The following is a 26404-nucleotide window of genomic DNA, read 5'->3' as shown; positions in this document are numbered from 1 at the left end:
TCCCAGCGGAGGTCACTGGCGGGGGCCCTAGGGGGGGCGCTGGGGAGGAGCTCCCTCCCAGGCTTCCAGGGCTAGAGCTGCCGGAGAAGAGTGGGGCCTCTGGGAAAGGTCGAGAAGGGGCCGATCCTCATCACAAAGAAATAAAACGCGGGCCTGGGAACGCTGGCAGGGAGTTGGAGGAAGATCTCGGAATTGAGAGCGGCGGCTCCAGGGGCCTCTCCTGACCTCCTCGCACCCCTGGAGCGTCTTTGGTGGGCTGAAATCGAGGCCCGCGCCCTACCGGACCGGTTGCCTAAGATGGGAGGGATTAGGGGAAGACCCCAGGGACTGGGGAATTCTGCCTCTGGCTGGGGAGCGTCCAGACACCCCACAACCAGGGCGCGGCCGACCGCGTTGCGTGTGGGTGCTCTTCGCTCGCCAGCGCCCTCGAGGACCGGGTGAGGGCTGGGGGCTGTTTCCCCACCCCACTCCTCTCTCCACATCCCAGCCTCCGCGCCCCGGGGGCACCCTCGCCCCGCGATTCCTGCCCGGAGCCAACGCTGCGGCGAGGGCGCCGCGGTGCGGGGCGCTCAGGGGCCAGGGACTACGGGGCTGCGGGCGCAGGTCTGGCGAGATCTGGCGGCAGGGGTCGTACTGAGCTCCCGCGGGAGGGCCACAGAGGGCTTCTGGCCGGCGCGGGACTCCGCAGCACGGGTCCGCGGAGGAGAGGGGAGAGGGCGCGGCGGGGCGGGGCGGGCGGCGGGGGAGGTGATCTCACTCCCTCCTCCCCCGCCTCCCCTGCGCTCCCCTCCCCCTCCCCTGCGCGCACGCCCGCCCCGCCCCGCCGCCGCTGCCGCCGCAGCATCGGCATCGCAGACGCGCCCGGGCAGCGGGTCCGAGGCCGGCGTGCGCGGAGGCTGGGCGGGCAGCCCGAGCGGCAGCCGCAGCGCAGGTAAGCCGGGCAGGCCTGCCCTCGCGCCCCGGCTGCGGCTGCGACGCCCCCGGCCCCCTGGCTCAGCCCTGCCCGGGGTGGGGGAACGAGAGCTAGGGGCGCCACACGGCCAAGCCCGCAGTTGCGGGCGGGGTGGCTGGAGCCCCACCCAGGCCAAGCCCCGGGCTCCGGAGCCGGGCGGGGAAGGAGACCGGGAGCCGGAGCCCGACAGGTGAGGGGTACCTGGGCAACGCCCAAGATGCCGATCGGGAGAGGGACACTACGCGGGGAGTCAGGCAGGGCCTGTGCGGGCAGGTAGGGGCTGAAGTTGGCACATCCCTACGGGAGTGCGCGTGTGAGAAAAAGGGGGCGCGTTGGGGACCGAGTGACCCCCTCCTTGGCCGCCGTGGGGTGTGGCCTGGGCGTGGCTGCCCCTCTTCCCCACTCGAGGGCTCCGTTTGACTGAAAAGCCCGCCGCTGCGTGGTAGGGGTTGGAGTAGGCTGCCCCTGGCGTGGGGGGAGGGGTGGGGGCAGGGCCGGGCGCTGCCAGGCTCTCCGCCCCAAGGCTGGGGGGGAGCGAAGGGGGGCTTTGTTCTCCTCCCTCTCCTTTCCGAACCCCAGTCTGGACTCCCCGGGGCTCCCCTGCAAGCCTGCATCAGGACCAGGGGCTCCTGCGGAGGCGCGGGGTGTGCCTGGAGCCTCAGTTTCTGAAGGCTCTTGCGGCCGAGAAAGGGGCACTGTGTGCAGTCGGCCTGGGCGCCTACGGTGTGCGACAGTGCACAGGGCCTACAATGTGGCTCTGTGGGGTAGAGGTGAGGGAGGGAGGGTCGCAGCGGCTCAGGGCCGGGGATTCTGGAGAGCAAGATGCTCAGGGCGCTGGCCCTGCCCACCGCAGGTCTTTTGCCCGATGCAGATGCCGGGTCTCTGTGACGGGAGGGGCCTGCAATTCTTCTTCCCCCCTCTCTAGGGCAGACTTTGGATTTGGAATCTCTTGGTTGGGGGGGGTGGGGGGGTGGGGGGGCGCAAAGAGCAAGTACAACGTGCTGCCCCCTGGGGGGGGTCTGGAGCCCCGTGCATCATTGCCCGTCTTAGGGAGTCAGTCCCGGGGCCATCTGCCAGCCCCAAGGCGCTGCAGGCCTGATGCCCCCCCCCAAGGAGGTGCCCTGCTTCCAGTTAACTCCTCCCAGAGGGTAGGGGTTTCTGGGCAGCCCCGTGTCATCTCTGCTGACTCACGTGGGCCCTGGCAGTGAATAAGCCAGTCAGCCTTTCTTCCCACCAAGGGCCGCTAAGCCTTATCTTTCTCGTCCCTTGCGGGGCGGGGGGGGGGGGGGGGGCTGGGGCAGGGCCCTGTCTGGGCCTCTGACTCCCGAGCTGCTCTTTTCCGCAGGTGGTGGGACTCAGTCCGGCCCAGCCTCTCGCCTGGCACCGCACCCAGGCAGCACCCACTCGTTTGCCCCCAGGCTCCAGGGGCTGCAGGGGCTCCTGGGTGTCAGCGGCCACAAGGCAAGCTAGTGTCAGGGCTGAGACCGGGAATGTCCTCTGGCTCCTAGTCGTTTCTCTTTGCTGCATTCTGATCGTAGTCTTTCCCTTCACACTTATTTCATGCCTGTGTGTGTGCGATCCCGGAAGTAACGAGGCTTACCATGGTACACTTGAAATATCCAGAAAAGAACAAAAGAAATTAAGGGTTGCCGGTGATCTGATCACTGCTCAGCACACCCCAGCCTCAGTCTCCCCAGAGGCTCCTCCCCCAGTGCCCGGGCCCCAGCCCCCCTGCAGAGCACCCAGTGGGTGCACAGTGCCCCGAGGCGGCAGGGGCCCCTTTCTGCACCGTGATGAGCTCTTCCCTGCCCAGGAGTCCAGCGGCCCATGGCTTGGGCCGTCATTTGCTGGGCGGCTGCCCACTGCCAAGTGCCCACTTGGGCCAGGCTCTGTGCTGCTGATGGGAGAGCCAGGAACGAACCAGACCAACGCCGCCTTTGTCCTCAGAGGGAATGAATTGGTTTTCTTTTCTCCTTTGTGACTCTCTGAAGGGAAAAGGGAAGCAAGGAGTGAGAAAGGGCCTCGTCCGAGGTCTCCTCCTGTGGGTTGTTCTCCAATTAGCCTCTTTCTGCTGCTGGGGCAGGTGCCTTCCGTGCCACACACTTGGGCAAAGGAGGGAGGCGGCGGCCCCACGTGCCACACCTGCCCTTCCCCAGCCCAGTGACTTGGGCGTCCCAGTTCCTTCCCTGTTCCGAGCCTCTGCCCTCTTGGCTATCACATGAGGGTGCAGACTCGTTCATCTCCAAGGTCCCTTTCGAGACCGTCTCTGGTGCCACTCTAGACGGCTGCCACTGGAAAGAAGGGCTTGGGGCGCCGTTGTGGGCGGCGAGGGCCATGTGGCCCTGCAGAGGGGCCCAGCCAGGACTCGCAGCGCCAGGCCAGCTCCCCGAGAACCGGGGCAAAGGCGAAGGGAGCTTTTGCTGGATCCACCTCTTGGGCAAAAAATTGAACAGTTCCGGGGTGAGGGGGATGGGTTTCTGGCATTGTCCTGGCTTGGGGAGGGCATGCGCTAGGGAAGGATGGAGTAGAGGTGGGGGTCCAGTGCAGAGGTCGACCAAGACGGACATCTCAGCCAACTGCCCTGCGCTGCCAGGCCCCCCTAGGCAGGTGGGAGGTGGGGAGACTGCGCTCGCTCGGAGTGCAGGCCTAGGGGCCCCGCCCCAGCCTGTGATTCACACAATGGGGGACGCAGGGGGTCTGATCAGGCCCTGTCTTTGCCCTGCCTGCTCCTCCCACAAGATGGTTCTGGATCTGGAAGGCCGTGTTTGGGTCCCTGGGTGGGGACCTGCAGGGATGGGCCTTCAGCACGCCCTGCCTTCCAGTCTTTTGCCCTCCTGCCTGCTCTGACCTGGCCCATCCTGAACACCTCCCTTCTTCTGCCTGCCCGGCCTGCCCCCTTGCTCTCCCCCTGCCAGCCGCCCAACTCCCTGTGCCCCCCCCTTCCAGAAAGCGTCGCCTGTCTCCTCCCACTCTGGAGTTTGGCTGCACTCCTCCCCTCTCCCTGCCTCTGCCTGTCCCACCCTTCCCCCTTGGTGCCCTGGGCTCGCTCTCTTTGCTTCCCCTTTTGTCTAGCTGCTCTCCCTGCTGCTCCCCTGCCCCATTCCTGATCTCCCTGAGCTTGGCCCCAGCTCTGAGCCTCGGCACCTGGGTGACTGCTCAGCGGCTCCCAGTGCTCCTCTAGTGGGCTCCTTGCCTTGGGGTTGGGCCCAGACTGCCTGTAGGATCTTCATCCGACCTGGACAGTGGACAGGAGGTGCCTGCTGGCCACCAGCCAGAGGACTGGGGGACAGGCAGTTAGCAAGGCCAGTCTGCCTTCTTCCCCGATATCAACAGGATCTCAGTGGCGTCCTAAAGCCCATGGTCAGAGAGGAGGCTGCGGTCCCTCTGCAGGGGAAGGGTCTGGACTGCTGGCCTTTCCGGAAGCTTTTCTTTGTCCAGCGCCCCCCACCCAGGGCCTCAGGAGCTTGCCTGGGCCCTCCATGTTCTCCTCAGGTCCTGAAGCTGCGGAGGGAGCACCCAGCCACTGTCCTCTGGCCCTGAACCCATCAGGGATGGCTTTTTCAGCCTTGGGTTGGGCGGAGGAGGAGGGGACAGCATCCTGGGCTTTGTGCATGTAGCCAAGGGGGGCCTTCTGAGCCTGTCCATCTTGATGTCAGCCTGACTGAGGAGCTCGAAGGCAGGAGATGAGTTCCCAGGAGCCCCTCCCTCGGCCTTCAGGTCTAGAGCATTTGGAGAGGGAATCCAGGCCTCCCGACGTTTGCACGGCCTTCCTCTTTGCATGAGTGGGGCTCATACATCTGGTTGCCTGTGTGTGCATTTGTCTGTGTTCGTGAGAGAGCGTGGGCACACAGATCCTTCTGTGCCCGGATGGATCCCCTCAGATGCCCCGTGGGCCTGTGCTGGGAAGGGGCGGGGCTGATGGTGGTGGTTGCGGGGGCTGGGGTGCCTTGCTGCATGACCCGCGCAGCATGGGGCTTCCCGTTGTGTGTGGGGGGGGTGCCCTCTGACCCCTCCCCGGCCTCCTGTGTTCATGCCTTAGGAATGCTGAGGCCCTGGGGACAACAGAGGCCCCATTGTCCACCCCAGGCTTCCTGTGCCCCTCTGCTCTGTAGCCCTTTGGGGGTGGGGGGGCCCTGAGGGGGCTGGAGGGGCCTGGCCATCTCTGAGCCCTTTTTAGGCAACCCCTGCCCATCCCCCATGCCCCTCCTTGGGCCAGGTGTCCCAGGACTGGCAGATCTGGCAGCAAGCTGAGGCTTCTTGCCTCTCCTCTTTGCCAGGCACCTGCCCTGCCCTGCCTGCCCACTCAGCTGCCTTCTCTTCCCTGGGGTTCTAGAGGCGGGCCCTGCCAGCCCATCGCAATGGGATGTACATTGTGCGCTCCAGCCTGGCTCCCAAGCCCCTTCTAGCGCCAGGTTTATTTCTTAGGGATGTTTGTGGTCTTGTCCCCAGCTTTCCAGAACCGAAGGAAAGACTTAGAGGGGGGAAGGGGGGCATATTTTAGGCTGTGGGCATCAGTTTCCCCAACTGTGCATGGGAAATTCGGCTATGGTACTGGCACTCTAGGGGTCTGGGAGGCTAGAGTCTTGGCCCCTGCGCCACTGGGCCTCAGTTTCCCCTCCCACACAGCTGTCCCCAAGCCTGGTAGGGAAAGGAATTTGCCTTCTCTTGGACAGCGTCCTTGGATGGCAGGGGTCGCGTAAAGCCGAAGGCCCAGGAAGGGGATGGTTTCTGCTCTGTGCTGAGGCGTGATATGGGTCACATCCTCCTTCCATGTGGAAAATCTCCTCCCAAGATTTCCCTCCCTGCCCCCCACATTTGCCTGCCATCTGCCTAGCAAATAAGCCCTTCCCTAGGGGGCAGGACGGCTTGGAGGCCATCCCTGTCCAGGGCCCGGCCCTCTGGGACCGCAAGCAGGTACACATGCTGCGACGCCGTGTGCCTGAGAGGTGAGCTGACCCCCCCCACCTCCCCCCAGTAGTGTTTAGTGACTTTGGAAATCTCGCCCTGGTGAGCGTCGGTCCATGCTGGCTCTGTGAGCTTCAGTTTCCTCATCTGTGAAGTTGGGATCATGAGAGCACCTCTTCCGGTGGGGGCGAGTTTAAGGCTTAACTGAGTAATTCACGTAGAAGTGCTTAGAAGTCCCTGGGGTGTGAAGAGTGGTATCCGTGAATGTGTTTAATAAAATGGGGCATCTGACAGAGACACACACACACACACACACACACACACACACACACGGTGGGGGGAACTGGTCGACCGCAAATGGTGAGCTCCTCCCCTCCCCTCCCCCGTGGAGACTGTCTCTTCTCCCTGCTCTCCCACGAAGGGTTAACGTCTGTCCCACCCCTTCCTCACCCTTTAAGGAGAATGCTCCTTTACAGGTGAGGTCTTGTTGCCTTGGCGACAGCAGCCTCCCGGGGCTGACGGCTCACTCTGGGGAGGGTTAGAGGGGCGAGGTGGGGGGGGCCACAGAGGACAAGGTGGCAATCCTTTCAGGCCCCCAGCCCCCAGATACCTGTGGCAGCTCCCACCCAGCAGCCTCCTTTATGTATTATCGAAATAACCCATTTGGCTGCGGCAGGCTTTCCTCTCCGCTGCCGGTGGAGGGAGTTGGGCTCGATCTCCATGGAAACCCGCCAGCCACAGCCTGCGGGGGGAGGGTGAGGAAGAGCCTTAAAGGAACACAGTGCACGGGGACCAGGTGCCACCCACGCCCTCATGTACATGCGGACAGGCTTGAAGACCCCCACCAGCCCTGCTGGGGAGAGAGCCCAGGCGTGGGCGCCCGCATGTAGCTGTACCCCAGGCCTAGGAGTACATGGACCCACTACCCACGTTCAGACCATCTCACACACCTGGGGCATTGAGCTCCCAGCCCTGCCCCGAGGTCATGGGACGCTGCCACTCTCAGCAGACCTTGAGCTGGAAGGCCCTCTCGCTGCTTGTCCCTTGAGCAGGTGCACTTTTATCAGATGGGAGGAGCAGGGAGGACTCTACACAGGACCTGCGCACCCTCGGAGGTTCATGACGTGTGTGTATGTGTGTGTGTGTGTGTGTGTGTGTGTGTGTGTGTGTGTGTATGTAGGACAGCAGAAAGCCCAAGTCTCAGCATCATTCCGTGACCTTCCAAGTCCTCCTGCCAGTCAGAGGACAGGAGGCCGAGGGAGAGGACTCCTCAGGGGACCCAGGGACTAAGGGGGCACAATCTAGCTAGGGAGCCGCGAGGGGCGGAGCTCCTCTGGAGTCCTGAGCCTGTCTGTCTGCCGGCTCCAGTGGACCAGACCAGCTACCTCTGTGCCTGCCACGCCCTTTCTTCTTGCCTGTGGGGGGGGGGGAAGAGGGGGACCTGGGGAGGGGGTGGGGGGCCCAGGGCGGGGGATGGATTCCCAGCCGACCCACTCGGGAGCAGCCTGCCTTTGTTGTGCATTCGCCCAGCACGAAGTGCAGGCACGGACACGGACACCCACTGGGGCCCCTTCCCTTAGCCATGTGGCTGCTCACTCTCCACTAGCAGAAATCTTGGAAGGACCCCACTGGGATCCTCTGAGTGCTTCTTCCTCCCCGTTTTGGGGGTCCCCACCTCGTCGTGTCTTCCAACTGTCTCCTAGACCCAATGCCACAAGTGGCCAGGGACCTGCTGCTCTGCCTGTTGCCGTGGGCTTTGTCCCTGTGGTCCTGGCTCAACAGCTTCTCTGCTCTGCCTGTCAGTCCAGCCTGGCCTCCCAGCCCAGGAAGCCCCCCTCCTCAGGCCCATCTCCGTCCTCCATCCCAGTCCCTTGCCTGGCACACCCCCCAAGGGACAGGAGCGCCCGAGGAGGCACCACTAGGCCAAGTGCACACACACACCGCTCACTCTTCTTGCTCTTTGGACCACTTCCCATGAGAGCTTTCCGCAGCCATCTCTCACCCTTTGTACTCCTTTTCTCCGTCTTGGTTGCTGTTGTGGTGGTCCAGCATCCTTTGTCTCCCATTCCCTGTCCTCCCTCCCCCAGCCCCACTTCTCAGCCTCTCCTGCTCCCTCCTGCCTCTTTCTCACCCTGTCTGTCACCCTTCAGTCTTCCCCAGCCTGTCCCCACCCCTCGCAGACATGGCCTTGGCTCCATCTGTACACCAGCTTGTGGAACACTCTCTGCCTCCCTGCCCCCGGAGGTGCTGGTGGGGGTTGGGGGCCTGCTGAGCTGACAACCTGAGCCGCCTGCTCTGTAATTGCCTGAGGAATGATGAGAGATCAGAGACCCGGCAGCAGTGGGAGTGGAGGAGGCAGAGCCCCCTCCCTGCTGTCAGGGGCCTCAACCTTCTGACTCCTGCCTGTCTGAGGGCCCAGGAAAGTGGCAAGCCGGGTGGCAAATACCAGGAGACCGTGGGGCACCGGGACGGGGCAGAGAGTGGGGAGCAGGGGCTTGTATTGGCCGTACATGTGCGCCTGGGGTGTATCTGCTGAGCCCCGTTCTGGGAGCCTGGCTTTTGAGGACACACAGGAGCTGCCGTGACAGTGGTCATCATTCCAGCAAAGGGAGCGCTCAGGTCTCCTCCGTGCAAGAAGGCCCTTCTTTGAGCTTGCCCTCACTGGTTTCCCTCCCCCCGCCTCCGAAGACTAGAGCGTTCAGAGCTCCCAAGGTGGTTGTTTGATCGCCTGCCCTCTGATCTGAGTCTCCTACTGTTTCCTACAGGCCTTGAAGTGGAGGCCGAGCCTGCCTGGGGGCCACCCTGCTAGTACTGGCTTCGTGGGGGAAGGTCTGCTGTTGCTCTTCCCTTCTGGGCCCCAGCTTAGTTCTTGCAAGTTGGGAACTGGCCATGAGGTCACCACTTTCAGCCCTCCAAGTCATTCTCTTGGCCTTCAGCCCATCCATGTTGACCTGTCCTGGTGCTCGTCCACCTGCCCTGTCCCCAGTAGGCTGACCGCTCTCCACCACCATCCATTTGCCCTTCCTAGTCCCCAGGCGGTCTGTTGCATTCACCTCTCTTCTTGGGTCACCTTACCAAAACCCAGCGTACGGCTGCTGGTTGCTTCCTGGCAGAGTCTAGATGCCTCAGCAGGGCATTCTAGGCCTCCCTACCCAACCCTTCAGCTTCTGGATGAGGCTTTGTCTCCCTTCGTTGAGGTCTTCGCTGGGCACAGTGACGACGTCCAGTACGGTCTTGGGCAGGGCACCGAGGCCACAGCTCCAGACTCAAGCTCTTGCTCAGCGGCAGCCTACTTTTACCTGCACCTTTTCCACTTGCCTCTTTCTCACATCCCTTCCTGTTGGGAGTCAAAGTTCACTGTCTTCTTGGGAGTGTGTTTCCTCTTTTAGTCGTTGGCAGAGAAACCCCCATTGCCTGAACCTCCCGTCTTCAGTGCTTTTTGCACGCAGGGGGAATGTGGGTGTGGCTGCTGTCACTCCGTGCTTGAGTGGACACAGCTAGCAGTCGAGCCCAGAGACTCAGAAAAAGATCTGGGCTGACCAGACACTTGAGAGGTGACAGAAACACTGTCCCCCTTATCCCTGCCCTGACCGCGGCCTGCAGCGCCTGGAAGGGGAGAGGCCACACTCACTTCTATTGCCCCTCGGGGGACAGATTAACAGAGGAGCGGTGCTTTCCTACTTCCTTTTCTCCTGCCACTTCTTGAGGTCAGGCTTCCTTCCCCCTTCTTCCATTTCCTCAAACTGTTCTGTGAAATGTCATCTTCCTGGGCCCCTTTCTTCCCTTCCCTGTCCCCACTTCCCAAGATCCTACTGCCCCCCTCACCAGTTTTTTAGACCTGAACAGCACCCAGAGATCAGTTGGCTCTGAAACCCATGGCAGTGAGACAGTTCTCTGCATACATGCGCACCCCTGCTTGTGTGCAACACAGAGAGAACACATGTGAGAATTCATCCCCCGCAGGTACACATGAGAAGATGCATGGGTTCCTGCGTGCACACGGCTATCTATACCCATGCACTGACACATACCCACTCGTGAGTGCACTCCCCTCCCAGAGAGGATGTATACAAATGTGCTCCTGCCTGCACACACACAGCCACAGAAATACTAATGTGCATATTTGGCTACGTGCCCATCCTCATCCACACTCATGCATTGAGTGGCCTGTGGCATGCCCAGGGGAGCTGATTGGGGCAACAAGTTGACGCTGGAGAGGCAGCTGGTGCGGAAGGCACAGACAGAGGAGAAAGGGAATGAAAGGCAACCTGGAGGCCTAGCCAGTGCTAAGACTCTTCTAGGTTTCTCCCTCCAAGGTGTGGGGGAGGGAGGGATGGGGGAGCCGGCCAGCCGGGGGCGGGGCGGGGGGCGGGGCCAGGAGCCGGGGCTCGCCCAGATGTTAGTCACTAAAGTCGTCCGTTCTCTCCTCTCTCCTCCCCCACCCTTTCTTTCCCTCCTTCTCTCTCCCAGTGCCCCCACCCCTGGATCCCGCCCCAAGACGCCCAGCAGCCCCCTTCCCTCCGGCCGGAGCCTGAGCCAAGCCCGGCCGGCAGTGCCGTGCCGAGCTGCCGGCGCCGCCGGGAAGATGGCCGTGTCGCTGCGGTACTTGTGGCCTCTGCTTCTGTTCAGCCCCTGCCTGCTCATCCAGATTCCCGACGAATGTGAGTAGCCGGAGGGAGCCTTGACGCCTCCATTCGCCGCCGCGCCGGGCTCCTCTTTATCTTCTGCTTCTTCACTTTCTGCTGGCTCTGGACCCTCACTCCTACTTTCCTGGGCACAGATGGGCAGGAGGCCCCCAGGACCTCTGGAGAGGACGGGGTGGAAGACGCGGGGTGTGTCAGCACCATGGATAGGGGACAGGCGCGGGCGGGGCGGGCGGTTTCAGGACCACGGACAGCGGTCTTGGCGCTGGCCCAACCCCCTCTGTGCTCGCCCTTGGCCCGCCCTCCCCCACCCGCTGCACGGGTTGTGGCAGGCAAGAGAAGGGGGGCCGGCCCCGGTTACGGGCTAGCTTGTGCAAAAGCCTGGATTCAAGTTTTGCCTTCCTTCTGACTTGAATAATCCCTTCTCAGGCATTTGGTGGCCCTGTCTGTGAACTGAGACAGGACAAGACACCTTACAAAGGCCCAGCAGCTTTCTGGATCCTTATGAATGGGTGGGGCCGAGGGGTGGAACTGATGGAACCTTCTGTTTGCGGGTGTCCTGGATAGGTGTGTGGGTGTTGGGAAGTATGGCTGGAGGTTTGTGACAAACTATGAGTATTTGCGTGTTCTTGGGAGTTGCACAGACTGTGTACTTGCGTGTACGGAAGTGTGTGGTTGTGATTGACAACATGTGGATATTCTTGAGTGTGATTTTGATTTCCTATATGTGTAGGTTGGTGCGTCGCTATAACTGTTACTGGTCAGGTTTGTGAAGGTCTGCAGGTGTTTGTTAGCCTCTGATTGTGGTGGGTTGCGTGTGTGTGTGAGCTGGGGCCGCGTGTGGGTGTGCATTACTGTGCTGTTTATCTGGAGCCCGCTCCTTGCTCGGTAGTTCCAGTCCTTTTGCCCTCACCTTGCTACCTTTGTCTCTGAGCCTGGAGGTGGAGGAAGCCAGTGTCACTGAAAGATGAGCTGGGGGCTGGCAGTGGGGAAGACTGTCTCTGCCAGGCATGGGACAGGGGCTGAGGGAGGTGGGCTTGGAAGGTACCGGGCATTGGCAGAAGGCAGCCGAGGGTTTGGAGGAGGTGGAGAGGGGACAAAGGGTGGGGATGTCCCCTTAGACGCACACGTGGGTAGACACAGACAAGCCACCTGTATCCAACCCGGCCCAGATATACAGAAGGGGCAGAGACCCTGAGAGGACACATGGGAGGCACGCACGCATACACACACACACACACACACATACACACATGAGGGGTTTAGACACAAAGAGAGTCACCCACACAGACGGAGGCAGGTGTACGATATGGAACGCAAGAACGCACACCCACAGCCTTCAGATGTGCTCCCGCGGGACACACCCATGACAAACACACTGCCAGGCAAACGTATTGCAGGCAGAACATCCAGGAGCATTCACAGGTCTGCCTGGATTCACACTTTTGCACACTCACGTACATGTACCTGTCCTCCTTCCCCTCCATCTCCTTTTGGTTGCTTTTCACATCTTACCCTGGGCACCAGCCCGGCCCGCCTGCCACCACACTGCCTGGGCCATCTGGCCAGGCGTGTCTCTGTGCAGAGGGGCAGGGAGAATTTGGAGAAAGGGAGGAGTGAGGAGACAGATGTGCGCTGCCCTGAGCACTGGCCAGTGCTGGTTATTGACCCCGGTACAATATGGTGGGTGGCGGGGTGCCTCCCCTTTGGGACCTGTCCTTCCGCTACAGCCTGCTCCCCCCTTGCAGCTCCGGGCCCTTTGTCTCTTCTCCTGCTTCCTCCATCCAGTCCATTTTCCCCATCTTGTTCTCCATCCCAGTCACCATCTCTTGCTCTTGGACTGCCTGCGCTGGCCCCTCCCCAGCTCAGGGCTCCCTGGGCAGTGTCCCCAGGAAGCCTCCTCTTCTCTCTCTGGGGACCCTTAACGGAGGTCTTCTGCGGAGACAAAGCTTCCGGAAGCCTCCCTGCCTCCTCTCCCCTCCTCACAGACACCCAGGCCCATGTGGAGCTGAGTCCTGCAGCTGGGAGGCCGTAGCTCCGGCCCTTCCCCGCCCCAGGGAACTTGGGGGCTGGTGGGGAGGAAGGCAGGGGAGAGAGAGAGGGCTGACATCAGCCCTGCAGGCGACTGAAACTCGGAAACTCAGCGGCAGCCTCGCCTTTGGGAGAGTTTCATGAGGGGGAGGGGCAGCAGGGCTCTGGAGGCCGGCCTGGGTAATTGAAAACGCCTGAGCCGCGCTAATTGGATTAGGAGGGAAGTGGGCTGGAGCCGGGGAGGGCACCCGGGACGCTGGGCTTCCTGCCTCCCCAGCTTCTGAGGCACCCTGGGTGGAACGGGGCTCAGTCCTGCAGGCCCTGCCAGGGGAAGGATGCAAAGGTCTGTCCAAAGGGCACTACTTGTAAAAGGCACAGATTTTTCCTGAGAGCTGTGGCCTGGCCCCCTGTGGCCATGACCCCGCCCCTGGGACCAGTGATCGGGGACCCTGTCCTCTGGGTCTTGACCTGCTACAATTCCAGCCTGGCATGTAACCCTCATGTTACACCATCCGTGGCCCTGGTTCACTCCCTCCCCTTCCTCGGGGCGAGGGGGTGGGTCCGCGGGGTGGGCTTACTTCTGCCTCCGCCATCGGCCCCCTGCTGGGGCTTAGCGTCAGCCTTTCTCTCTGCTCTCTCCCTTGCTGCCTGGATTCCTTAGATGAAGGATACCGGGGTAAGTTCGGGGAGGGAGGGTGGGAGTGTCTCCCAGGAGGCCAAGAGTGGTGCCCGCAGGTCCGCCTCCCGCACGTGCTGCGTCTGCCCAGCTCTTCCCTTGAGCGGCGAGCGGCAGCTTCCGGCGCCGCCTTCTCTGGCTGTCTCACCTGGGGCCCGTCTTTGTTCTGTCTCTACCCTGGCCTGAGCTTTCTTGCTCACCCTCCTACCTCTTGCTGGTGCTCTGTCCTCTCTGCTCCCCTCTCCCCATGGGACTTCCCAGTTTCTGTCTCTGACGTCATGTCTCTCTTCGATGTCTGTCTTCGTTCTTTGCGCTGCTATGCTCTCCGTTCTGTCTCTTTCTACCTTTGCACCGTGTCCCCTTCTCTCCCTCTTTTCATGGCCCGCAAGCCCATGGCTCCCTAGCTTGTTCTTCCCCACCCCTCTCCCGTGGCCTTGGGACTCTAAGGGTTTCGAACCCTGCCGCCCTCCCAGTGGGACAGGGGTTGAGGCTGTGAAGCCAGACACTATCCTTGCCACATCTCTGTCTCTCCTGTCCCCAGTGATGGAACCACCTGTCATCACGGAACAGTCTCCACGGCGCCTGGTTGTCTTCCCTACAGATGACATCAGCCTCAAGTGTGAGGCCAGTGGCAAACCTGAAGTGCAGTGAGTGACTTTTACCTTCTAAGCCCTCAGCTTGCAGTCCTCGTGCCTCCCAGGGCCACCCAACTTCTGTGCCCAGATGCCCCAGATCTCTCTCGTCACCCTTGGTCCTTGCCCTGCCCGGCCCATCCCCAGGGTCCCTGGCTGCTCACAGCCTGGCCTCTGGCCTGTTCCAGCCCCTTTCCTGGGTTTCTGGGCCTCAGGCCTCTGAGCCCTTTTCTGCCCGCAGGTTCCGCTGGACTCGGGACGGCGTCCACTTCAAACCCAAGGAGGAAGTGGGTGTGACCGTGCACCAGGCACCACACTCTGGCTCCTTCACCATCACGGGCAACAACAGCAACTTTGCCCAGAGGTTCCAGGGCACCTACCGCTGCTTTGCCAGCAATAAACTGGGCACGGCCATGTCCCATGAGATCCAGCTCATGGCCGAGGGTGCGAGATGCTGCAGGGGCCTGGGAGGGCCTGGGGCACACAAGAGGGTCCCCGAACAGGTCTCAGGGAGCTGGCATGGGAGTCCGGCCTGGGAGCCGTGCCCCTCCCGCTGGCAGTTCAGTGTGCGGAAGAGACTGGGGGCCCCGCCAGCCGCAGCCACCTTCCTCCTCCGCTCTCTGGCAGAGTCCCCCTCCTTCCGTGCTTTGTCCCTCTCTCCGCTATCTTTCTGGTCACCTCTAGCTGCCCTTCCCTTGCTTCTGCCTCTGGGCTTTGTCCCGCCTCGGCCTCCAGGGCCCTCCTCACAACTCCCGCACACAGGCTCAGGCTTGTTGAGCAGCCCTGTTCCTCCCTCTGGTCTGCTCTGTCTGATCGCTGCCTGGGCTTGGCCTTCTGTCCGCTCGGCATCTCTGCAGGCCCTTCTCATTCTCCGGGGCTCTTGGGTCATGGCTTGCCACCACCACCCCCCCCCCCCAGCATTCCGTGGCCCCTTTCCTCTGCTTTCCCTCCTCTCTGCTGCCTCCCTCTCCACCTCCGACCTGGCCCTCTGTCTCCCTCCTCGCGGCGCTCGCTCTCCGGCTCTGTCTTTATCTGTGCCTTCCTCTCCCAGGGTTTCCCTCTGCATCCCATCCTCCCTGAGCTTTCTGCCTCTCCACCCCTCTGGTTACCTTGGCGACTGTTGCCATGGTTTCTGTGTCAGGATGATGGAAGGGTCCGTGATTCCCACATCCTCCCACAGCTCCCCTCCCCCATTGCTGCACCACAGCCTCCCCCCCCCATCTTAGGCCTCTGGGTGGGAGCTGAGAATTGTGAAGGGTTAACCCTTCACAGTCTTCTGCTCTTCCGCCCGGCCTCTCCTCTGCACGCCGAGGGTCTCAGCCTTGAGCCCAGAACGGCCCTCCCACGGGGCGTCTGTCCTCCTTTCCTCTGCCCTGCCCTGCCTTGACCAGGACGAGAGTTGGGACCCATAGAGCCAGCCCGTCTGTCCCCTCTAGGTGCCCCCAAGTGGCCGAAAGAGACGGTGAAGCCCGTAGAGGTGGAGGAGGGGGAGTCGGTGGTCCTGCCTTGCCACCCTCCGCCCAGCGCCGAGCCGCTCCGGATCTACTGGATGAACAGCAGTGGGTGCCCGCGAGGGGCCGCTGGCCGGGGTGAAGGTGGCAGCAGGTACCTCGCCCTGGGTGGGGGTCTGACCTGTGCCTCCCTGCCCCCCGCCCGCCCCTGCAGAGATCTTGCACATCAAGCAGGATGAGCGGGTGACAATGGGCCAGAACGGCAATCTCTACTTCGCCAACGTCCTCACCTCGGACAACCACTCAGACTACATCTGCCACGCCCACTTCCCTGGCACCCGGACTATCATCCAGAAGGAACCCATTGACCTCCGGGTCAAGGCCAGTGAGTCCCAAAGACTCGGACACCTGCCCCCCCCCCCCCCACCGGGCACGACCCAGCCCAAAGATGAGACGGCGCCAGTCTTCCTCCAGCGCGGCTCGACCCCCACTTGCACCCTGGCCAGACCCCGTCCTGGGAGGCCAGAACAGAGAGCGGGTCCTCCCTTTGGAACAGAGGAGGAAACTGGTCCCCCCCAGGACCTCGCAGGGCAGTCACCTACCCTGGTAACTCCGCGGCCGCTTCCTTTCTCCTCCCAGCCAACAGCATGATCGACAGGAAGCCGCGCCTGCTCTTCCCCACCAACTCCAGCAGCCACCTGGTGGCCCTGCAGGGGCAGCCGCTGGTCCTGGAGTGCATCGCCGAGGGCTTGTGAGTCTGGGGGCCCTGGGCGGGGGGCGGGCAGATGGGGGGGCTCTGTCTCTGGCCCAGGCTGAGCAGCCTTGTGCTCTCTCCGATGTGCTCTGCCCCCGCCCCCCGCCCTGCTTGGCCCCGGGCAGCCCTACGCCCACCATCAAGTGGCTGCGCCCCAGTGGCCCCATGCCGGCAGACCGAGTCGCCTACCAGAACCACAACAAGACGCTGCAGCTGCTGAACGTGGCGGAGGAGGACGACGGCGAGTACCGGTGCCTGGCTGAGAACTCGCTGGGCAGCGACCGGCACACCTACTACGTCACTGTGGAGGGTAAGGAGCCTCCCTGGGCCGCACCGGCTCCTGGGGTGACCTCCAGGGACAGGAGCCCGCAGTGCCCAAGGTTGTGTGGGGGGGGTGGTGGCGGCCAGGGGCAGAGCGGTGGCTGCGGGCTCAAGGCAGCTCTCCCCCTACCCCCCCCCCACAGCTGCCCCCTACTGGCTGCACAAGCCCCAGAGTCATCTGTACGGGCCTGGAGAGACTGCCCGCCTGGACTGCCAAGTGCAGGGGAGGCCCCAGCCCGAGGTCACCTGGAGAATCAACGGCATTCCTGTGGAGGGTGAGTGGGGTCTTGGGCAGGGCCGCGGAGCCTGGGGGAGCCCTGGGGTGGCGGGGGAGGGGGGCCTCAGCGTGCCTCACGGCTCGGCCCCGCTCCCCGGGCACACCTGCTGCTCACGCAGAGCTGGCTAAGGACCAGAAGTACCGGATCCAGCGTGGGGCCTTGATCCTGAGCCACGTGCAGCCCAGCGACACGATGGTGACGCAGTGCGAGGCCCGCAACCGGCACGGGCTCCTGCTGGCCAACGCCCACATCCATGTCGTTCGTGAGTGACCGCGCCTGTCTGACCCCGCAGCCCACCCGGCGAGGCCGCCGGACTGACTCGGCCAACAGCTGCTTTGTCTGCCGGGGCTGCCTCTCTCCTCCCCGGGCTCCTTCACCCCATCTCTCTCCCGCCTTCGTCAGCAGCGTGGGGCGGGGTGGGGGCGGCCATGTGGAGGAAGGGCAGGGGCGGCCGCTGTTTACAGCTGACACGGTGGCTTTGGACAGTGCGCCGGCCCACCCCGTGTCACCGAGCGGAGGAGGCCCCGTGCCTCCGAGGCCAGCCTGGTATCTCCTCTCTTGGAGCCTCTGGAAAGGCAGGGACGGGCCAGGAGGGCTTTCAGGAAGAGGTGGGCTGTCAGCAGGGCCTCCTGTAATTGGTCAAACTGGACCGCTTGGGATGGGAGGCGTAGCCGAGGCCTACTGGAAGGCAGAGGCTCAGCCTGGGTACAGGGAAGCAAGACGGGCAGGGCTCTTGGGGACCAGAGAATGGCCCCTGAGCCCATCCGGGAGAGGCTGGCCTGCTGAGCCCTCACCTACGCCGATGACTTATGGACTCTCGCCCTACCCTGAGCCCTGCCTGTCCCCTGTAACTACTTCTACCCCAGAGCTTCCTGCCAAGATCCTGACCCCAGACAACGAGACCTACATGGCAGTTGAGGGCGGCACCGCCCATCTTCTGTGCAAGGCCTTTGGAGCCCCTGTGCCCAGCGTCCAGTGGTGAGTGACCCCTCCCCAGTGCGGTGCCTCCAAGCCACCTTCTGGCCCAGGGAGGGCAGGGCCCCCAGCTGGCTGGGCTCTGAGCCGGGCCTGCCCTGCTCCCTCCAGGCTGGACACGGAAGGGAAGACCGTGCTGCGGGACGAACGTTTCTTCCCCTACACCAATGGGACCCTGGGCATCCGGGACCTCCAGGCCAACGACACTGGCCACTACTTCTGCCAGGCTGCCAATGACCAGAACAATGTGACCATTGTGGCTAACCTACAGGTCAAAGGTCCGACGTGATCAGCAACACCTCCAGGAGGGAGGGTTAGGGTCTCTGGAGGACACCGGCGTGACCCCCCCCTTTCCTTCCTTGCCCTCAGATGCCACTCAGATCACGCAGGGGCCGCAGAGTGCGATCGAAAAGAAAGGCTCGAAAGTGACTTTCACGTGCCAGGCCTCCTTTGACCCCTCCTTGCAGCACAGCATCACTTGGCGAGGGGACGGTCGAAACCTTCAGGAGTCTGGGGACAGTGACAAGTGCGGGCCCGGCCCCAACCTCGGCCTGGTGGAAGGGGGCAGAGTGGGGAAAGCAGGACGTCCAGACCTCCTGGCCTCATCCGCGGGAGAGCGCTCCTGCCTTGAGCAGGGAGGTTCTGGCAAACAAGGGAGGGGAGGGGAGCAGAACAAAGGGACAAGCATGCGCCCCCTGCCCCCGGCAGGTACTTCATAGAGGAGGGGCGTCTGGTCATCCACAGCCTGGACTACAGTGACCAGGGCAACTACAGCTGCGTGGCCGGCACCGAACTGGACATGGTGGAGAGCCGGGCCCAGCTCCTGGTGGTGGGTGAGTCCCAGGATGGTATTGGGCTGTCGGCCTGGGAGCCCCCCTCCAGCTGGGAAGGGGGTGGCCGGCTGGCATTCGGGCCAGAGCTTCCACTCTCCGTGACCCGCAGGGAGCCCCGGGCCGGTACCCCAGCTGGAGCTATCCGACCGCCACCTGCTGGAGCAGAGCCAGGTGCGCCTATCTTGGAGACCCGCCGAGGACCATAACGCCCCCATCGAGAGTAAGAGGCCTGAGCGTGCCCCCCCTCCCCTGCCCGGCCGCCCCTAGTCGCCTTCCCTCCTGGTGGGACTCCTCCTCCTGGGACCATAGCTCCATGACAGGGCCCCCTCCTTGGGCTCGCCGTTCCTCCCCGGCCTCTGAGGGTGCCTCTTGCCTTGGGCACTCCCTTTCCCGTTCAGGGAGAGTCGGGCTCGTACCCCTGTCTGCCCCTCCCCCATATGCCCCCCCGCCCTCCCCCCCGCCAAGTCACCGGTTCACTTCTTGGCAGAGTATGACATTGAATTTGAGGACAAGGAGATGGCGCCTCAGGAATGGTACAGTCTGGGCAAGGTGCCCGGGAACCAGACCTCCACTACTCTCAAGCTCTCGCCCTACGTGCGCTACTCCTTCCGAGTTACCGCCATCAACAAGTACGGGCCTGGAGAGCCCAGCCCGGCCTCCGAGACCGTGGTCACACCTGAGGCAGGTGAGCCACCTGGGGTCCAAGGGGAAGAGATGGCCCACCTGAGCCCCTCTGCTGGAGCCAGGGCTCGCTCAGAGCTTCTGGCTCCCGGCTTCCAAGCACCAGAAAGGGCCCCCTCCTTCCTTGGGCCTTGGCCTTCGCAGCCTTGGTGGGAGCACACAACTCTGATGTGTTAACATGTTATTTTCCAGCCCCGGAGAAGAACCCTGTGGACGTGAAGGGGGAAGGGAACGAGACCAGCAACATGGTCATCACTTGGAAGGTGAGGGGCCCCTGGGCTGAGCATGCCCCAGGACATTAGGCGGGATGCGGGATGTGGGTGTCGGCTGCTCCCTCGACTGTGCGAAGGATCAGAAGACAACAGGACATGAGGCTGGGCTCCAGAGCGGGTCAGCGGGGGGGGGGGGGTGCTGTTGGCTGACCAGCTCCGCTTCTGTTCACCCTCTCCAGCCCCTTAGATGGATGGACTGGAATGCCCCCCAGGTTCAGTACCGTGTCCAGTGGCGCCCTCAGGGGACACGGGGTGCCTGGCAGGAACAGATCGTGAGCGACCCCTTGCTGGTTGTGTCCAACACGTCCACCTTTGTGCCTTATGAGATCAAAGTCCAGGCTGTCAACAGCCAGGGCAAGGGCCCTGAGCCACAGATTACCATCGGCTACTCGGGGGAAGACTGTGAGTATTGGGCAAACGCTGGCCGGGTCCCCAGCCCTCCCTCCATGCTGGGGCTCTCGATAGAGCATTTCCTAGGAGCAGGGACATTTTCTTCTGTAACCAGAGTGCCCCCACGAAGTACAGAAGTTTATCATTGATCATTGAGACACTTTTTCTAGTCGGCAGCCCACATCCAGGGTGTACCCGTCCGCGCTGTCTTCCGCCCAGTCCAGGATCCAGTCCAGACCCCCCGTCAGGTCTAGTTGTCCTGTGCCTCTCCTCTCCTTGCATCTGGAGCATTACTAGACACTGGCTAAGCTGGTCAAGACCCTGTCTCCCTTGCCACTAATGGACGGTCTGCCAGGAGAGCCCGACACAAGGCGCGCGCCCCATAGAGCAGCCAGACCCATCTGCCTTCTGTGGGAGGGTTCTGGGCTGGCCTCCGGATGCCGCAGGCCCTCATCCCTGTCGCCGGCTGCTTGCAGACCCCCAGGCAAGCCCTGAGCTGGAAGGCGTCAAGATCCTCAACTCTAGCGCCGTGCTGGTCAGGTGGTGGCCGGTGGACCCCGCCCAGGTCAAGGGCCACCTCCGAGGATACAATGTAAGGAAGGGTTCAAGGTGTGGGGGTGGCGGGATCCCCAGGGTGACGTGTGAGGCCACCAGAAGTAGCAGCACTGGGGCGGGCCTCTGCCACCTGCCGGCCACTCTCCCAGGGGTCCTTGGGGTGGGAGGGGAAGGTCCCCATGGAGGGCCGTGGGAGGCAGGCCCTGAGGAGGGGCACTGCCCGCCGCCTTCCACCCTCTGGGCTCTCCTGGCCCCTCCGCAGGTGACGTACTGGTGGGAAGGCAGTCAGAGGAAGCACAGCAGGAGGCATGGGCACAGCAGCCACGTGGTGGTGCCCGCCAACACCACCAGCGCCGTTCTGGGAGGCCTGCGGCCCTACAGCTCCTACCGCCTGGAGCTGCAGGCCTTCAACGGCCGGGGACTGGGGCCCGCCAGCGAGCTGGCCTTCAAGACGCCTGAGGGAGGTGAGCTGGACCCCGCCCCCGGCCCCGGCCCCACCTGGCGGCCCCAGGCGAGGACCTGCCGCTCTTCTCTGTGCCCCACAGTGCCGGGCCACCCCGAGGCGCTGCATCTGGAGTGCCAGTCGGACACCAGCCTGCTGCTGCACTGGCAGCCGCCGCTCAGCCACAACGGCGTGCTCACCGGCTACGTGCTCTCCTACCGCCCTCGTGCGTGGGGCGCCGCCGAGGACGGGCGGGAGGGGGTGCGGGGCGGGGGCAGAGCCGGCAGCTGCGGGCAACTCCCCGCCTCTCCCCACAGTGGACGACGGGGACAAGGAGCAGCTGTCCTTTGACCTTCCGGACCCCGAGCTGCGGATGCACAACCTGACCAACCTCAGCCCGCACCTGCGGTACCGCTTCCGGCTGCAAGCCACCACCAAGGAGGGCCCCGGGGAGGCCATCGTGCGGGAGGGAGGCACCATGGCCTTATCCGGTGAGCGGCAGGGGGCTGAGGAGGCCCCCGACCCGCAGCCAGGCCCCAGGAGGGCCAGCCTCGGGCTGCCTCGAGGACCCACAACCTCCTCTTGCTCCCCAGGGACCCCGGATTTCGGCAACATCTCGGCCATGGCCGGCGAGAATTACAGCGTGGTCTCCTGGGTCCCCAAGGAGGGCCAGTGCAACTTTGGGTTCCAGATCTGGTTCAAAGCCCTGGGGGGTGAGCACAAAGAGGGGCTCCCCGGGGCTGGCACGACCCGGGCTGCGGCCTGGCACTCCCTGCTCATCGCTGCCGCCCTCACCCCTGCAGACGAGAAGACGAGCCCCCATCTGCCCCCGCAGTATGTCAGCTACAACCAGAGCTCCTACACACAGTGGGATCTGCAGCCCGACACCGACTACGAGATCCACCTGCTCAAGGAGAGGGTGCTCCTTAAGATGGCCGTGAAGACCAATGGCACCGGTGAGGCTTCTGCTGGCCCCCACGCACCCGCCGCTGCCCCAGGCCCCATGCCCTGGCTCTGCTCTCCTCCTGGAATCTGGGGCCCGCTTGGCCTGGATTGATAAGTCTGGGCCCCTGAAATGGCCTCTCTCAGTATCCTTCTGTGTTAACCGTTTCCGGGGCAGTCATCTTTGCAGAAGGTCCTCCTCCCCCCTCCCCCCCCCCCCCCGCCCCCAGCGGGTCCCTCCCCCACACCCTCCCCCACCCCCCACCAAGTGTCAGTCTCAAGCAGGATTCAACGACAGGTCATCACTGCCCCCAGCCCCTGGGGGTGTCTGCCGACCTGGCCCTCCCCCAGCCCTTCCGGGTCCCCAATGGCACAGGGCTGGGAACCTCGCATCTCGCTGGGGCCCAGGCTCAGTGTCTTCGGGACCCCCCCCCCAGGCCGTGTGAGGCTCCCTCCCGCCGGCTTCGCCACTGAGGGCTGGTTCATCGGCTTCATCAGCGCCATCATCCTCCTGCTTCTTGTCTTGCTCATCCTCTGCTTTATCAAGCGCAGCAAAGGTGGCAAGTACTCTGGTAAGCGAGGCCGGTGGCCACCGGGTGGGGGGCGGGGCCCAGGCTCACCTCCCTCGGGGGTCTTGAAGGCCATCTCGCTGGCGGGCCCCAGTCCCCGGCCATGGAAGGCCTACAGCTCCAGACAGTAGGAGGTGTAGGGCCGCAGGCCTCCCAGGACAGCGCTGGTGGTGGTGATGGGCACCCGAGCCTCTGGCAGGATGGCATGGCCGCATGGGGACAGGCAAGGGGCCCCACAGGAGCTTCCGTGCACACTGGCAGCACGTGGCGCTCAGGCCCACGTGGGGTGAGGGGTCTGCCTCGAAGGCTTCCCAGCTTCTGAGCACTGCCGAGAGAGAGCACGGGGGCACTCGGGGCACAGAGGGTCTCCAGCCTGGGAATGGGGCCCAATGCCCAGAGGCAGACAGGGGTGGGAGAGGAAGCTGGGCCTTCTCTGTGTCTGTGTCTCCAGTGAAGGACAAGGAGGACACCCAGGTGGACTCCGAGGCCCGGCCAATGAAGGACGAGACCTTCGGCGAGTATAGGTGAGCCCAGGGATGAGCGCGGGGCCTGCCTGGCCGGCCGGCGCCACCCTTGCTTTCACATCTGACCCTGTCTCTCTCTCTCTTCTGTGCTGCGGGGTGATGTCAGGTCCCTGGAGAGGTAAGACGGGGGTGGTGGGAAGATGCCGGCACAGCCTGATGGCGGGGGCTGTTCCGCGGACGGTACCCCGGGGTTCTGCCATTCCCCAGCCTTCCGGCCCAGCAGCTCCCTGTTTCGGGGAGAAGCCGACATGCCCCAGCCAATCCCCACACTGATGCCCTGTTTATGGGCCTGCTGTCACCTGTAGGCTGAGCACCTACTTCCCTCCTCTCAGCTCCTGGATCCTGGGCACGCCCAGATCCCGCCCCTCTAGTGGTGTGCGCCCCACCTGCCCTCTGGGCGTGGGGCAAGGATGAGGACTTCTTCCTCAAATGAAAGGCAGGTGGAACCTGGGCCCCACCCTCCAGCGGGGCCTCCTCCGTCAGGCTAGCACCTGCCCCCTCCTGCTGGGCTCCCCCGGGCAGCCTCCCACTCCCTCCCACCCTCTGTCCTCACAGTGACAACGAGGAGAAGGCCTTTGGCAGCAGCCAGCCATCCCTCAATGGAGACATCAAGCCCCTGGGCAGCGATGACAGCCTGGCCGACTACGGGGGCAGCGTGGATGTCCAGTTTAATGAGGACGGCTCCTTCATCGGCCAGTACAGCGGCAAGAAGGAGAAGGAGGCCACAGGAGGCAATGACAGCTCAGGGGCCGCCTCCCCCATCAACCCTGCCGGGGCGCTAGAGTAGCGCGTTCCAGCCAGGCAAGGCCAGGCAGGGCCAAGTCTGGGGCCGGGCTACAGGGGAGTCAGAGGCCAAGACCCCCGAGCCCAGCACCCGTGCTGACCTTGGGACTGAGGCTCCATCCACTCCCTTCCAGGCCTCGGCCCCACCCTCCCGGCCCTGGGCCTGCGGGAGGCTTGAAGTTGGGGGCAGAGGAGAGGAGCTCACTGCCTCTGAACCCCTTCTGACTACCCGGTCCCCACTTTGTTGCCAAAACCCAGCTGCACCCCTTCTTGGGCACGCACTGCTTTGTTCCAGCTCGGGGACCAGTCGCCCGCCCACCAAGCGCCGGCAGGTGCTGCCTCGTCAGCCTCTGGGCCGTGGTTGGGCAGAGAGGGAGTAGGGGTGGCCACCCTTCGGACAGCCTGGCTGGGGTTGGGGACGGGACTTGGTGTCCCCACCATCTGCTCCAATCAGGACGGGAGCTGGGCTGCTGCCCGCCCCACCCCGCGGCCGGCTTCCCGGAGCTCTGCACACACGCTGCCTTCGGTGCCCACCAGACAACATCCAAGTGGCCTCTGCCACTGCCAGGGCGTGGGGCAGGCACGTTCCCCGCTGCCCCTGCCACTGCCTGCAGCCCAGGACCCTCTAGCCACCCCGCCCGGTCCGAGTAGAGCCCCTCCTCAGCCTCCCCTGCCCCTCAGCCTTGGGAATGTAAATACACGTGACCTTGAAAGTTTGTGCCCTCGCCTTTCCCTATATGCCACTAGCGTAGGCCGATGTCTGAGTCTCTAGGTGGTTTCTAGGTTTTATAGCGATTAGCTTTGATGATCCCATCCTAGGAAAAATAAAAGCGGACACACACACACACACACAAAGGAAAAAGGAAAGATTGGTTGTCCCAGCTCTGCCGCGCTCCTGCCTGGCAGCTACGGTCTCCCTGTATGCCTTTGCTTGGTCTGTTGATGAGCCCTTTACAAAAAACCAGAAGAAATATATATATATGTACATAAATATCAGAATTATGGCAGGCAAATAAAAACCTGTGACTGAAGACGAGCTGTGTCATTTTTCTGAGCACACTGGCCTTAAGTGGACCCACAGGGCCGGGCCCTGACTCTCCAAGGGGAGATCCGGTTCCTTCCCCACAGCTCGGGGGCAACCCGTGTTTCATCTGCAACTGAGCATGGAAAGCATCTGAAGAGAATTTCTTTCCCCCAGTTGCCCCCTTCCTGCTGCCAGATCAGCCCCCACCCCGGCGCTGAACCCGAGCCCTTGGCCCTCCCGGCCCCCAAGGCTGAGCTGCAGGCCGTCGAGGTCACCCGCCTTCCCCGGGCCCTGGCTCCCAGGCCGAGGCCGCTCAGGGCTTGCCCTCTTTTCTGCATCTCTCATTTCCCTGTCGCTGTTAATCAGCCCCGTGGGCCGACGAGCATGCTGTCCCAGCGGCCGTTGCTAAAAACACGGGCCCTCCCCGCACACGCCCCTTCGGCCCTTGTCCCGGTTCCGCTCCAGTAGACAGCAAATCCCTTCCGGGCTCCTCCACACTCGTCATCCCGGCCTAACCTCCGGCCTGACCTCCAGCCGTAGCAGTCTTGTCCGCAGGATCAAATCGGGGCTTTTGGTGACACAACAAGAAGATGTTTTGCTGAAGGTCCATCTGCCGCCCTCTTTTGCACCAAGGCGGGGGCCAGGGGAAAGTGAGCGGATGGGGAGCCTTGAGGCTGGGCCTTCCCCTGCCCCAGTCCGTCTCGTTGCTGGAAACCCAGGGTGGCCTGGGAAGGGCTAACTACTGGGCGTTTCCAACCCTGGGCCCTGGTGACGGGGAGTTGTTCCATCAGCCCTGGGCTGCCTTCCTAGAAGTGTGTTCACGCGTGGCACAGAGCCTGACTCGGGGCTTGAACTCGAGACCCTGGGGTGGAGACCTGAGCTGAGATCAAGAGTCGTACCCTTAGCCGACTGAGCCACCCAGGCGCCCCAGACTTGGGTTTTTAAAGCAAGTTTAGGGGGGCGCCCGGCTGCCTCAGTCGGTAGTGTGTGACTCTTGATCTTTGGGTCGTGAGTTCAAGCCCCACGTTCTGAATGGAGCCTACTTAAAACATTAAAAAAATAAGGGGGGTGACTGGGTGGCTCAGTTGATTAAGCCTCTGCCTTCGGCTCAGATCATGATCCTAGGGTCCGGCTCTCTGCTCAGCAGGGAGCCTGCTTCCCCCTCTCTCTCTGCCTGCCTCTCTGCCTACTTGTGAGCTCTCTCTCTCTGTCAAATAAATAAATAAAATCTTTAAAAAAAGATTAAAAAATTTAAAAAAATAATAAAGCAAGTTTAGGTTTACAGAAAAATTGAACCGGCAGTAGAATTCCTCCACAGAGTCCCTCACTCGCCAACCTCAGCGGTTTTCACTCCCGTTAACATCTGGCACTTGGAGCGGGACACCTGTGCCCACCCGTGAGCCAGGGCCGGTCTGTTGTCCACGAGTCCGCGGCGTTCACGAGGGCTCACTCTGCGCATCCTATGGATTCGGACAAACGTATAATGACAGCGATCCGGCTTTCCCGTCTCCTACAGAATTATTTTGCTGCCCCGGCAATCCCCTAAGAATGTCTTCACCGAGATGTGCATGAAGGAAAGTGTATAGCCGCGTTTGGACCTGCGAGCCCCTCAGATCACGCTGCAGAACACTGGGGCAGCTGAACCCAATTTCCAAATTTCCCAACACCGACAGATCAGCTCCGGGGCAGCCCACCTCCCCAAGCCAGCGGTGCCCCCTTCCTCAGAGCTCTGAGTCCCGGGGACTAGCCCCTGTCTCGAAGCTGCAGCCCC

The 26404-nt window shown here is 63.1% G+C and overlaps 1 protein-coding gene across 5 annotated transcripts; it reads left to right on the top strand.

Annotated features, from left to right (window-relative positions):
• Positions 1–142: 142 nt before the first annotated feature.
• On the top strand, positions 143–24084 carry L1CAM (L1 cell adhesion molecule). Of its 5 annotated transcripts, none has more exons than XM_045995973.1 (29): positions 143–251; positions 10328–10518; positions 13193–13207; positions 13749–13854; positions 14081–14283; positions 15276–15398; positions 15505–15675; positions 15930–16041; positions 16170–16354; positions 16509–16640; positions 16762–16905; positions 17510–17621; positions 17730–17896; positions 17988–18144; positions 18327–18451; positions 18561–18671; positions 18939–19136; positions 19325–19395; positions 19584–19806; positions 20271–20386; positions 20612–20813; positions 20895–21017; positions 21109–21282; positions 21385–21504; positions 21595–21747; positions 22171–22305; positions 22754–22826; positions 22933–22944; positions 23382–24084. In XM_045995973.1, exons 2-29 carry the CDS (start codon positions 10443–10445, stop codon positions 23611–23613), a joined length of 3771 nt encoding a protein of 1256 aa, XP_045851929.1. In that variant the 5' UTR covers positions 143–251; positions 10328–10442; the 3' UTR covers positions 23614–24084. The 5 variants fall into 5 exon arrangements, with proteins under 5 accessions (XP_045851929.1, XP_045851928.1, XP_045851932.1 ...); XM_045995972.1 differs by lacking the exon at positions 143–251 and adding an exon at positions 829–931; XM_045995976.1 differs by lacking the exons at positions 143–251; positions 13193–13207 and adding an exon at positions 829–931.
• Positions 24085–26404: the final 2320 nt, after the last annotated feature.

The sequence above is a fragment of the Meles meles genome, chromosome X (genome assembly GCF_922984935.1).
Source record: "Meles meles chromosome X, mMelMel3.1 paternal haplotype, whole genome shotgun sequence".
NCBI lineage: Eukaryota > Metazoa > Chordata > Mammalia > Carnivora > Mustelidae > Meles > Meles meles.
The sequence above is the reverse complement of the archived record's forward strand: the minus strand, read 5'-3'. Positions and strand labels throughout refer to the sequence as shown.